Source organism: Protopterus annectens, chromosome 1.part0, assembly GCF_019279795.1.
Source record: "Protopterus annectens isolate FY-2018-M chromosome 1.part0, PAN1.0, whole genome shotgun sequence".
NCBI lineage: Eukaryota > Metazoa > Chordata > Ceratodontiformes > Protopteridae > Protopterus > Protopterus annectens.
Window position 1 is genome coordinate 758269852 of NC_056725.1, and position 13016 is coordinate 758282867.

A 13016-nucleotide genomic window follows, 5' to 3' on the forward strand; every position below is an offset into this window, starting at 1 on the left:
ACTGCCGCTCCTGATGGGAGGCCCGACTGTGTGTTTCCGGAGCCAGTCGGGGGTCGAATCTCATTATACCTGGAGGCCTGGCAAGACATCACCCAGGACCAATGGGTTCTACGAATAATTTCCAGAGGATATGTCATCCCCTTCTCATCAAAACCCCCTCCAATCAAGAAAATCCCAGATGTTCCACCCAGTCAAAGGGATTACGCACTTGATGCTAGAAAAAGGAGCCGTCCAACATGTCCCCTCAGACCAGATCGGATTAGGGACTTACTCCAGATTCTTTTTGGTGCCGAAAAGGACAGGGGACCCGAGACCCATATTGGATCTCAGTCAATTGAACACCCATGTGCAAAAGTCCAAGTTCCGAATGGTCACATTGCAGTCTATTCTCCCATTGTTGGGAAAAGAAGTGTGGATGTGCTCCATCAACCTCAAGGATGCTTACTACCACATAAAGATGGACAGGGCATCCAGAAGTCACCTACGCTTCCGGCTGGGAGCCAGTCATTTTCAGTTTCGAGCCCTGCCCTTTGGTCTCACCACAGCCCCCAGGGTGTTTACCAAATGCATGGCAGTGGTGACTGCTCACCTGAGACGTTAGGGATTCCAAGTATTTCCATATCTGGACAACTGGCTCCTTACTGCCACCACCAGGCATCTACTACTTCAGACCAGGGACGCTACTATCAACCTATGTCAGCAGTTGGGCATCACATTGAACTGGGAAAAATCTGCCTTGTTGCCCTCACAGCGTGTCACTTTTATAGACACCGTCCTCATGTGGGCATTTCTACCTCAGGAAAGAATCAGAGTCCTACAACAACAAGTTCACGCCTTGCTCCCTCTGAGAAGAGCGAAGGCAAAATGGGTCCTCCAACTGTTGGGGACACTGGCTGCTACGATTATGTTAGTCCCTCTCACAAGGTTACATATGAGGCTCCTTCAGTGACTACTCTTTGCCTAGTGGTCTCTTCAAGGTCTTCCACTTTCTCACCCTATTCTACTCACAGGTGCAAACAGGATCTCAGTTGGTGGCTTTGCTCCGACAACCTGAATGTGGGAAAGCCCTTCGTTCCTGCGCCCCCCGGTTGCCACAGTGACCACGGATGCCTCCCAGATGGGGTGGGGGGGCATTCTCTAGGCAGGACAGTCCAAGGCACGTGGCAAGAGAACGAGATGCATCTGCATATCAATGTCCTAGAGATGACAGCTGTGCTACTAGCGTTGCAAGCACTCTAGAGTTTTCTTCCTCTCGGGACTATTGCAATCCACTCAGACAATATGTCAGTGGTGGGTTATCTGAACAAGCAGAGAGGAACCAAGTCTTACAACCTTTGCAGAGAGGCCATGCGAGTGTGGCAGTGGGCAGTGTCTTCCCAACATTTTCTGGTGGCAACGCACATTCCGGGGAAGTCCAGTGCGATCGCAGATAAGCTAAGCAGAGCTATTCTGATGCCTTACGAGTGGTCCCTGAACTATCAAGTTGCGGAACAGATCTTCTGCAGGTGGGGTCAGCCTTGCTGCGACCTTTTTGCCAGCCCCCTCAATGCCAAATGCAGCAGCTACTTCACGTTGATCCCCCTTCAGGGGGAGTCACCCAGGGACGCTCTAGTCCACGATTGGCCCTCCGGTCTACTATATGCCTTCCCTCCGGTCCCCTTGCTGTCAAAGGTTATTCAGAAAGCGCAATCCTTGAAGCAGAATGATTCTGATTGCCCCATACTGGCCTCGTCAAATTTGGTTCCCCTTTCTCCATCCCTGTCTCATGGATGCTCCTTGGATTCTGGACCCACAACCAGACTTACTGACACACATGTCAGGGCAGCTCCATCCCTCTCTTCAGACCCTCCGGTTGACAGCCTGGCTACTCCACTTCTGTCATTAGTTAGGCTTCATCATTTTTCACCGGAGGTGGTTCATATTTTATCTTCCTCTCATAAGCCCTCGACCAGGAAGATTTATTACAGCAAATGGAAGAGGTTTTCAATCTGGGCACAAGCCCAAAAGATTGACACTTACACAGCTCCAATTTCGTCTGTATTGGAGTTCTTGTCTATGCTCTTTAACCAGGGTTCACCGGCCGCAGCCATTAAAGTCCAATTGGTGGTGATTTCTACCTTTCATGTCGCAGACGAGCCTAATCTGATGGCACATAGACTCTGTAAGGCTTTCCTGAAGGGCACTTTGTTACTTCGTCCTTCGGTATCGGAACATGTTATGCCTTGGGACTTAAACTTTGTTCTACAGGGTCTTACTTCACCCCCCCCCCCCTTTGAGCCTGCAGCCACTTGTGATTTAAAATTCTTAACTTGGAAGACTGTCTTTTTAGTGGCCATCACGTCAGCCAGACGCGTTTCAGAGCTTCAAGCTTTATTTATCAAACCCCCTTATTTGATTTTTCATAAGGACAGGGTTTCTCTCAGACCAAACCCCTCTTTTCTTCCCAAAGTGGCGTCAGTCAGTAACCTTAACCAATCTGTTGAATTGCCAGTGTTTTTTCCCCAGTTCTCAAACAAGGCAGAATTCAAATGTCATCAAACTGGATGTGCACAGACAATTAAGTTTTTATTTGCACAGAACGAAAGACCTCAGAAAATCTGATCAGTTGTTTGTTTCCTTTTTGGAAAACAGAATTGGGTCTCCTGTTTCCAAAGTCACGTTGTCCAGGTGGATTTCCAGTTGTATTTCTTTCATTTATTCCTCGGGGGGTAAAGATTTACCGTTCCGGATGAAGGCTCACTCTGCTCGGTCTGTATCTACATCTACAGCTTTTCAAGCTAGGTTGTCTATGGATGATATTTGTGCTGGGCTACTTGGGCATCTCCTCACACCTTTGTTACTCATTACAAGTTGGATGTGGTGTCTAGGGGCAGGTCTTCCTTTGGTTCCACAGTGCTCAGGAGTATTTTCCACTGAGCCTCCCAGGATTTAGGTGCTAGGGACGCTGTCCCACGGGGTAAGAATGTAAGCGAGATTGGACTACATAACATCAAGAAATTATGTACTCACCATAACGTTTGATGTATGTAGTCCATCTCGCCTCACATTCTTACTTACCCCCCCTTCCCCTGTCCTGGAGGATCTGGAGGTTAGGTCTGGTTTCAGAGCTCCCTTCATTCTTGGTTTGTTCTTCCTTTCCTTAGGTGGTGTTATGCATGGAGAATGAGTGCTGGTGCTTGCAGCAAACTAGATCTGGGGATAGAGAGCAGTGCAGCATGGGATACCATCTTAGCCCAGCCAATAGAAAGACTTCGAGCTAAAAGAGTTTGGCCGAGTCAGAGCCGACATTTGGCTCCGAACCCACGGGTAAGAATGTGAGGCACGATGGACTACATACATCGAACGTTATGCTGAGTACATAACTTATTCTTTTGTGCCGTGAGAATGGAGGACTGTGAGAGTCATTCCCCTTCATAAGGGAGGACCTTCAACAGATCATGGAAACTACAGGCCCATTACTCTGACTGGTCTTATTTGCAAAGCCATGGAAAGAATTATCATACAATTTACCAACAACGACATAGACCTCCAGACACTGGATCCATCCCAGTTTGGCTTTGTCAAAGGAAGGTTGTGCTTACTAAACCTGGTGGGTTTACTTGAAAAAGTCACAGCGACAGTGAATGAGGGAAACCAGTGTATACTGCCTACCTTGATCTGGCTAAAGCATTTGATACAGAACGTCACTTGGACGTTGTCAACAAACTTACAGAACAAAGTATAAACCCCTTTATAACACTATGGATAGCTAGTTGATTCACAGACAGGACCTAAGAGTTCAGGATTGGTGAGGCCACGTCTGTAGAGAGGCTGGTCACCAGTGGATTGCTGGCATTTGCTTCTCTGCAAATGGGGAGCAGTCACCGAATCCTCCAAGACAAGAACACCCTTCAGGAAAGTCTAACAGACAAACGCTTGGTGCCAAAGCCATGGTGCAAAACTCATTACCAAAAATGCATTATATATTTTGGGAAGGTAGCCACCTCGGGTAACTACATCATCAATAAAACATCCCCCAAAAGTTGATTCACTAGTCAGGGGTCTAGGAAATCATGTAGAAAGTAGCCTAGCCTTTGACCACTATGTTTCCTAGGTAGTAAGAAAATCCTTCTGTGTTGCTGAACTTATAAGGAAGGGCATGCATCTAGTTCCAGAGAGGGCATTGTACCACTTTACTTAGCCCTCATCAGACCCGTCATAGATTATTATGCCCCCTTCAGTTATGTACCTGACCAGACATATGCAGCAACTGGAACGTTCACAAAAGTTCCATACAGAAGCAGTACAAGGAGTAAACAATGCCCAACTCAGATTGCTTCAAGGCCCTGTCTCTCTACTTGGTGTCATACAGACTTCTGAGTGATGATAGTAGGCATCCTTGGACCCTGTCTTGATGAACCTTTTGCATATCTGCAAAACAAACATCAGAACTACTACATCAAAAGACCTAAATTTTGTTTGTGACATAAATAAGACACAGATATGTTTCTCAGAGAACTCCCATTTTCTGGAACAGGCTCCCCATTCATGTGAAGCAAAATTACTCCCTAACCTTATTTAAGCACAACCTGGACCAGTGGATTGGTAATTGGAACTTCACCCTTGATCTGACACCAGTGTCTCTAATGGACTGAAGCAGTCAGTAAATTACTCCCTGTATAAATCAAATTTGTGGGTCACATTTGGGTTGCATTACTAGGCTTATAGAGGCCCTAGTGTTCATTAGCTTAGTATACACTTATGAACCTATTCTTTGAGTATGGTTTATTTGCCAGCCATTTCAACATGTCTGCCAGTGAATCCACCCTCTTTCAATACACTCTCATGTGAATATGTTTTTTAAAAGGGGTGGTGCACTAGAAGCCTCAAAGAAAACAGGTTGCTCCTCCCTGGGATCTTAACTTTGTTAGAAAAAAATAACTCTTGCTACATCTGAACCAAGCTCATCAGGCTGGCTTGAGGTTCTGAGTTGCAAGCTGTTAGGATGGGGTCAGCCTTCTCTTTTTCCACAAATGTAGGGTTTCTGTGAGAACTAATCCTCCTCTGATGCCTAAAGTGGTATCTGAGTTTACTTTTAAGCCAAGCTATCCATCTCACTGTATTCTTTCCATGGCCTAAAAATGATGCAGAAAGGATGCTTTGTAACTTGCATGTTCACAAACAGCACAGACAGTATCTTGACAGAACAAATCTTTCAGAACTTCTGATTAGTTCATTTCTTGTAAAGGTAAGAACAACCACCATTGTCAAAACAGACTGTTTTCAAATGTTTGTCTTATGCTTTATTTCCACCACAACAAATCAATTACAGGCAGAGTCAAGGCTCATTCTACCAGGGTCTCTGCTTCTTCTGTGGCTTTTTCAAAAGGATTGGATTCTAAGTATTCTAGGAGTAGTAACTTGGACCTCTGTGCACACTTTTACCAAACACTATAAACTAGATTCCTTCTCCAGGTCTAGAACAGGTTTTTCTAGGACCATTCTTCATGGGCTCCTGGACCCTCATACTACTACTTTCCAGTTTATATAAGCTATGGTGATCTGTCCATATAGTTTAGGCTACTGCAGCAGTGATGAAATGAAGAACTTAGTAAAGATGTGTAAATCTTGTTGTCAGAAATTGTTTGAATAATCACTGCTGAAGTAGCCACTCCTTCCATTCACCTCCCATGTTTTTGTGTGTCTGTGCCAGTGTGTAGTCATTTATTGTTATTTTCCTAACATTGTTGTTCTCAGGGCTTTAGCCACCCTCTTTCTGTTGACATGAAAGCTATGGTGGTGGTGGTGGGTGGGGGGGTTGGGGGGGGTTGCACCTAAACCTAACTTTTAGTTGGCTCCAGCTGACTAACAGTTTGAATGTGTGGAATGTGCTGTGAAGTTGGAAGCTGGCGAGTTATGTCCTTAGCAGGACGTAACCCATATAGCTTAGGTTCATTCTGTGACACAAACTTAAAAAGTAATTTTCAGAGCCTTGCAGCTTTTTTGCAGTGTTACAATTTGCCAGTGTAGTATGACAAGTGACTTTGTATAGTTATGCTACAGATTAGTTGTGTGAAATCATTGTTACTTTGTACAAAAAAGCCTATTTCCATATTTTCACTAAGTTATGCTAGGTTAGCTATCATCTGTCCTAACCTCGGAGTATTACTGTATAAACAGTTCATACTTAAATCATCAGGGTCTCTTGTTGTAGTTTTCCTCCAGTCTCTGAGGATGTGACGACCCTAGTCCTCTTCTGTCTTCCAACATGCCTCAACAGTCTGCTCATAGCCAATAAGTAATCAGTCTTTATCAGATTAAGTGCCCTCAGACAGTGTACACAGATAACTTAATTGTTCTAGATCCCAGTCAGTCTGGTTTTGTGAAGGGTGGGTTCTGTCTCCTAAAGCTAGTAGACTACTTTGAAAGGATTAGAGGCTGTGAATAATGGTCACTCAATGCACACTGCTCATCTTTGACACGTACACACTGGTATTATTGAAAAATAAGATAAACTTAAGGTAAACCTTGTGTTGGCATTGTATTGCAAATTGGCTTATCTAACATATCCTGTTACAAAAGTTGCTGGTATCCTTTCTGGACGTAAAATTGTAACTAGTGGGGTAACAAGGGATATCTAAACCAATATCCTAGTTGACTGTTTGCCAATCTAATTTTGAGCTGGCAGACTGGCGGTGCAGATTCCCTTTTGAGTCCTTGTTCCACCTGGGCTCTGCTGTTACTGAAAAGCAAACGTCAACTTGCCTGTGAAGTAACCTCAAGTGTCGTAAAACAGTATTTTTACTTTGGTACAGAAGGAGTCTACATAATAACGCAGTAGTATTAGTAAAAAGAGATAAAAGGAGGCGAAAACTGTTTTTCCTTAGATTTTGGCAAGATATAACTGCCAGTATTAACGAGTAAGGGGCTGGAGTATCAACCTCTGAGAGAGTGCTTCAGAATAAGGTAAGTACCGCAATGATAGGAGGGGAACTACAAAACTCTGCCACAATGGCCTGAAACAGTTACATTTTAAGGGACCAACTTCAGTTTAGATTGTTTATTTTCATTAAATTTTTGCATTTGCCAAAAATCTGATGATGATTGGAGAAAAAAATTAAAATGCTGTGGTAAAAGTGGGAGAACACCCACTGAGAAAAGTTATCAACCTTACTGGGATTGTAGTTCAAATAAAATGTGGTATATTGCACACATTTCATAAATTGTAATACAGTCCTAAAATTTTTCATTGGAATGCCATCAATTTTATAATGCCAGGGCATGTAATATTCAAAATAACAAGACAAAGTAAAATGTGGGTATCATACATACCTAAAGCCTGTTGAAGAATAAACAATATAATAATTTGCTCAAAAATTAATAATGCACACAGTTTGTTTTACCTGTACTCTCATACTCTCACCCATCCATTAAAGTACTAATAATTGAAATTTTACTTTATAAATAGCCACAAGAAAAAACGATCACTCACCACAATTAAAAAAAAACATAATTGTGATTTCTGTCGTAGTAAATAACAGTGAACCAATCATCATGCACTTGGCCAAATTGTCTTAAAGTGTACCCACAATTCCAGTGGACTTTATGCACATCAGAGCTTTAAAATGAAATGAAGTAGCACTATCGATACATAGGTCATGGTTTGGATGGAGATGGTTTTTATTAAGTAACTTTTTTTTTTTTTTTTTTTTTTTACATTCAAAGAAAACAGGCTTTCATGCAACTTATCTTTATAAATATGTCGTGTTCAGGTGCTGCTAGCCAAAAGAGATGTCTTAGGCCTGTGTCTTATAACAGAGATCCTATAAGTTGAGTAGTAAGAGATAACTGACATATTCTAGTATGGGAAAGGGGCAGTGGGGCTTGACTTTTGACATCCTGGTATTTGTGAAGTACTATTGTTTCCATTCCCACCAGTTTGATCTTACTACCTGCACACACACAAAAAAAAAACATGAATGACTGCATTCTGAGTGTTGAGGTAATATATCATCTGTCATCTACCTTTTTTCTACAGCTGCAGATTCTGTTTGCATTGCATTTCTCATGAAAACTCACAGTATCATTACTAAACTGAAAATATTAAAGCATCCATGCTTGCAGTGCCAATTTAAATTCAAGGGTAGGATATGTGAGAGTTCTTTGTTTTATTCAGTAAAGCTAAATAACAGTTTAGCATGACAAGCATGCATCTCAGCAGCACTTCTTGAAGTCTGCTTGACTCAAGTAGGAGGTCTCATTGCCCTCCAGTTTCTGCTGCATCTCTGTTTAAACACATCAAGTAAAAATCTACTCTTAAACTGATGAGTGCCTTGAATTTTCTGTCACCTAGTGAACCAACCCCAACCACCTGTCGCAGGAAGAAAGCATATCTACGTACATCTCTCAGCTTCTTTGCTTATGAATTCTGGACAAAGCCAAAAATAATGGTGGACAAAGGGCCAAAATCAGGGAAAACTTTTAAATTTTGTTGTTAGAAAGTTCTTATCCCAAGATACAGTTCTGGCAAGAGGATGGCAGAAAACAACTGAAAGTGAAAGCCTGCCAGTCCTGCTAACTGCTGTGCACTAATAAAGCAGCAGTAATACTTACTGTAGTGCTGTTCTGCAGTACACTTGGTAGCCTTTGCTGCTGCCATTATCTTTTGGGTAGTTTTATTTATTTACTCTCCTGTTGAATCGGTGTGTTGCTGCTCTGCCTGCATGCACACAAACAGAAAAATGTCTGCTAGGTTAGATAAATATAGATGTGATGGGCAGGCAGGTTAATAGGCACTATAAGAGGATGCAATAGTGATTTGTGCTCGTTGCACAATTTTATATTTCATGTGCATGCTGGGTACATTTGGCCTTGTATTCTGCAAAACACTTTCCTGAAAGGGATGCACTCATATACGTTAAGCAGTACCTTACTTTCATGGTCATATCTAGGTACTTTTCCATTATTGGGGCAACAGTTCTAATTTGCTCGCAATGATCGCACAGCTGCTGCTGATGTGGGACGATTCTCCATTGAAAAGGGACTTCTCTTACAAGCATGAAGACCATTACCTGAACCAATTACAGATAGACAGTTGTGTACCCACAGGTAGTAAAGCTCGTTCTTGTAGCATTTGAGTTGCTTTACGGTATCCCATATAACATTTAGGCATTTCAGAATCATAAATGCAATTGTTTTGTAACTATTAAGGAAAAGTTAAGAAATAGTTTAACTAAAATGTCAGGGCATGTGTCCTGCAATAAATAAATAAAATAAATACCTAAATAAATAAAAATGGCAAAAGTGCCCAAAGCGGAAGAGGTGCTAACCCTATAGTAAAATCTTGGACTGACGAGCCAATTGTGGTACAACTTCAAATGCAAAATGCGCTTTGTTTGGAGTGGGTTTACATTATTGTAGTCTCTCATACTTTTTTACAATGCTGTTTCCATGAAGTGTAACACAGTTCACGACTGTATGCGAAACATAATATGAAAATCTGAGTACAACCCAAAGAAAAGTTTCTCGCTGTTTATAGGTGCACACTGTTTGTTGTACCCACTAGGCTCTTCCCCTCTGAAGGAACCTGAAAGTACAGTTTCGTCTGAGTGTCACACTCCCAATTTTAAACATGGCTAAAGTATAAAAAAACTATGCATTTCCAAAAGCTTCAACATGGACTGCAGAGTACCCACAATACAATTAAAGGTGATGGAAGTTCACAAGCCCTCATTATATCTTTCTCAAGAAGCATTACACAAAGGAATCCACGAGTTGTTAATAATATGAAAAGCATAACAGCATGAAATGAGAGACTACTTACAAGAAGAATAAAAGAAAGTAAAAGTAGAGACTGTATAACTTCCTTTCATTGCAAGCGTGTCGTAAGATTCTGATCACTCATTAGAACTGTTGCCCTGATAACGGAAAAGTACCCATATCTCTAACCAGGATGACCTTTGATCTGTAGGCTAGTATAGTCATTGGATTTTTGATGACTGTGTTTGCAGTGCAATAGAGTTCTACGTAACTTTATCCCTTAAATTTTATTATCAGACAAGGAAATCATGCATTAGTTAGAGGATTATTGGTGGCCTAGCTACATTTGCCCTACCTCTTGTGTCCTAGGTTCTTGACCAGTGAAAACTTGTTAAAGTAAAAGTCTGTACTTCGGTACTATCAAAAATAGTGTGCAGTAATGTTGCCACTTAAGTGTGATGAGTAAATACTGGGTAGTCATTTGCTGAAATGAAACAAAGGCTCTGTTCACCATGTTGCAAGTCCTCCATAAGTAGCATGATCCTTTCTTCAGCTGAAGTTACCTTTGTGGTGATTGGGAGTCGCTGTCAACCTTCCTTGTTAGAAGTCCATGCAAATGCCAAGTTGAGAAACAAGGTGATTAGAAAGTAAATAGAGTGGTTGATTGTTTTTCTACACATGCAGGTATGTGAGGTTGTGTGGAAGAGACTGAAACTGTGTGATAAGTGGACAGATTCTAGAGTGCAGACTTCTTAATTGATTTGCATATTACAAATTCATTTAAAAATAGTATCACAAAAAAATTAATTTTTGTGAAAGCTGAACTTGATTATTGCTTGAATAAGATGTAATATTTTAGAACTTGCACCTTAGTGTAAATTATTTCTCTTCCTTTCTGTCCCTCTAGACTTGGGTGTTGGTGACTTGATTCCAGTCGAGGTTAACCACTTAAATATCTGTAAACCAAATAAAAAAGACAGTTTCCTGTACCAGCGCACACTGGAATTCATCGTTGGTGCTTTAGGAAAATCACTGAAAGACAAATAACATTAGTCCATGTGTAGTCACTAAAAGTTTTAATTTGTTTTTCCAAACAGAGTACTTCATAAGTTGAAAAAGATAGCTGCTTTGATTTTTATTAGATCAGGTTTAATTCAAGCACTTAATTCAGACATTGCACTGTGTTCTTTAAAAAAGTGAATTATGTAATCATTATTTTAAGAAAGCACTTCACTTTGTGTTTGTGTTTACATTACTAATTCTTACAAAATGTGCCAAGAAAGTTTCTTAATGAAAAATGTGGGGAATATGGCAATATAAATATAACTGGTGCCATAAATGCATATTTTGGCTCTTACTGATTTTACTTTTTTGTAATTAAAATAGTTATTTGTATTAATATACATACTAAAACAAACATCCAAACTACTGTAAAGTATGCAAACCATTTTGAATGTCTTAGAAGAATTTCTGTACATTTCAAGATATTTGATAATCTATGACACTGTATGTTATGTTATATATTGAAAAAGAAAGATGATGTCCTGTTTCCTGGCTAGTTGATGGTCTTTCATTTACCTGTAAAAGAGGACAGATGTAATGCACTCAAAATATCTTGTTTTAGAATCATTTTTTTTAATTTCATGTACTTGCACATCTATTCATCATAAGAATCACTGCTGCAGTGTCATTTGTCCTGAGTGGGAATTAGCCTCAGGCAGGTGTCTGTTCTTCCAGCTTGATTTCCAAGATGTCTCCAAAGCAGGCCAATTTCCTATCCCCATCCCAAAGACTTTAGTAGGTTAATCAATAGGTAGTCTCCATTTTCAGTATTTTCCCACAAACAAAACAGTCTGTAGTCTGTCCGTTTTGTCCTGGTGTCTGTTATACTATTGCAATGTGTTCCCAATCTGGTAATCTTTTTCCCCTCTTTCTACTAATATTGCTTGATTTACCAGTTTTACTGTTTTGTATTGAACTGATTTTGACCCTTTTCTACTGAGATTGCGGAGATGCTTCCACAGCTGGTAACATGCCCAGAAAAGATCAAATATGCTTCTGTGAGACAAATTCTACTGAATGACCATCATCTTCAGTGCTTGTTTTGCTTTGGTGAGAGTAATCTGGTATCATCTTGCAAAACACTATGCTGCTTTTAATAAGATTAACCTTATTATATATAGCCTACAACCTCTGGACTTTCTCAAGCTTAAAAAGCGTATGTTAGAGACTTCCATCCTTTTCCCCACAACACAGCCTTCTGTATTATAACAAGCATTAGACAGACTGGCAGTATAAAATGAATACACCTAAAAAGTAGGTTTTGAAAGAGTCCAGAGCCAGAGAGCATGAGGCCTTAGTTAACCCCATTATGAGGTTACCAATATTGGTGAGGCATAGTCTTGTTGACCCTCACCCCTACCCTTCCTGTCTCTGGCCTCTGCTTTTCCACATACCTTACTGTCATTGTGTTTTCATAAGCCAACAGCAGTATAGCAGTCTCTCACCCTGGCAGACGTCAGTGGACATTTTCACTGCATTATAACTGGACTCTGAATTTTAGGCATCAGCACAGGGCCAGACCAAGATGTGCACCACTAGGCAGCAGTGTCCTTGTCTTGATATTCCAGTCTGTTTTTCTAACAAACCAGGATTCTAGGCAATGGAACAGAGACTATGGCATTTTTTAAGAAGTGTAAGCTGATCCAAGTCTCTGTCTTTATATCTCTAGGGTCCTATGTCCTGTTACTATCTGACTATTTGTAGCAAATTCTTCTGTGTAAGCTGTAGTAGCTGATTCATAGCATTTATAAGTGTTTGCTGTACCTGTTTCCTGCCTGTTTTGTGAAAAAAAAAAAAATATCTCTTGTTTTTCCTGCTTTACTAGTTTAGTCCAGTTTCAGAGTTGCTGATTCCTGGGCTTTGGTTGTAGTTCCTGTGTACTGTTTCCTTGCCTTATTTGGGGGAGAGGAAGTTACCTTGCTTACCAGTGAGAGGGGGAAGCATTGAGCTGCCTTTTGTCCAGTTTTGTGAGGTTTCAGCCAGTAACTAGTAGTTTATTGGTCGTTTTGGGCCAGTTTCTTGCTTTTTCCAGCCCCTGGTATAAAACGCGGTAAACGCGTGCTTTTCAGCTTGTACCTACTCAGCAGAGACTCCACGTGGGCCAGCAGAGTAATCCAGGCTGCAGAGAGCTGAATAAGCGACTTTTCTTGATACTAAGTATAATTTTTGTTGCTTTCCACATCTGAATACCTAGCGACTGTATTTCGCCTGCCTTT

The 13016-nt window shown here is 41.1% G+C and overlaps 1 protein-coding gene across 1 annotated transcript in view; it reads left to right on the forward strand.

Annotated features, from left to right (window-relative positions):
• Positions 1-11287, forward strand: part of SERAC1 (serine active site containing 1) — a gene marked incomplete in the record, with an annotated part of 923851 nt that extends 912564 nt beyond the window's left edge. The window contains 1 exon segment of the mRNA XM_044063262.1: positions 10646-11287. Within this exon segment, the coding sequence (XP_043919197.1) occupies positions 10646-10785 (140 nt within the window).
• Positions 11288-13016: the final 1729 nt, after the last annotated feature.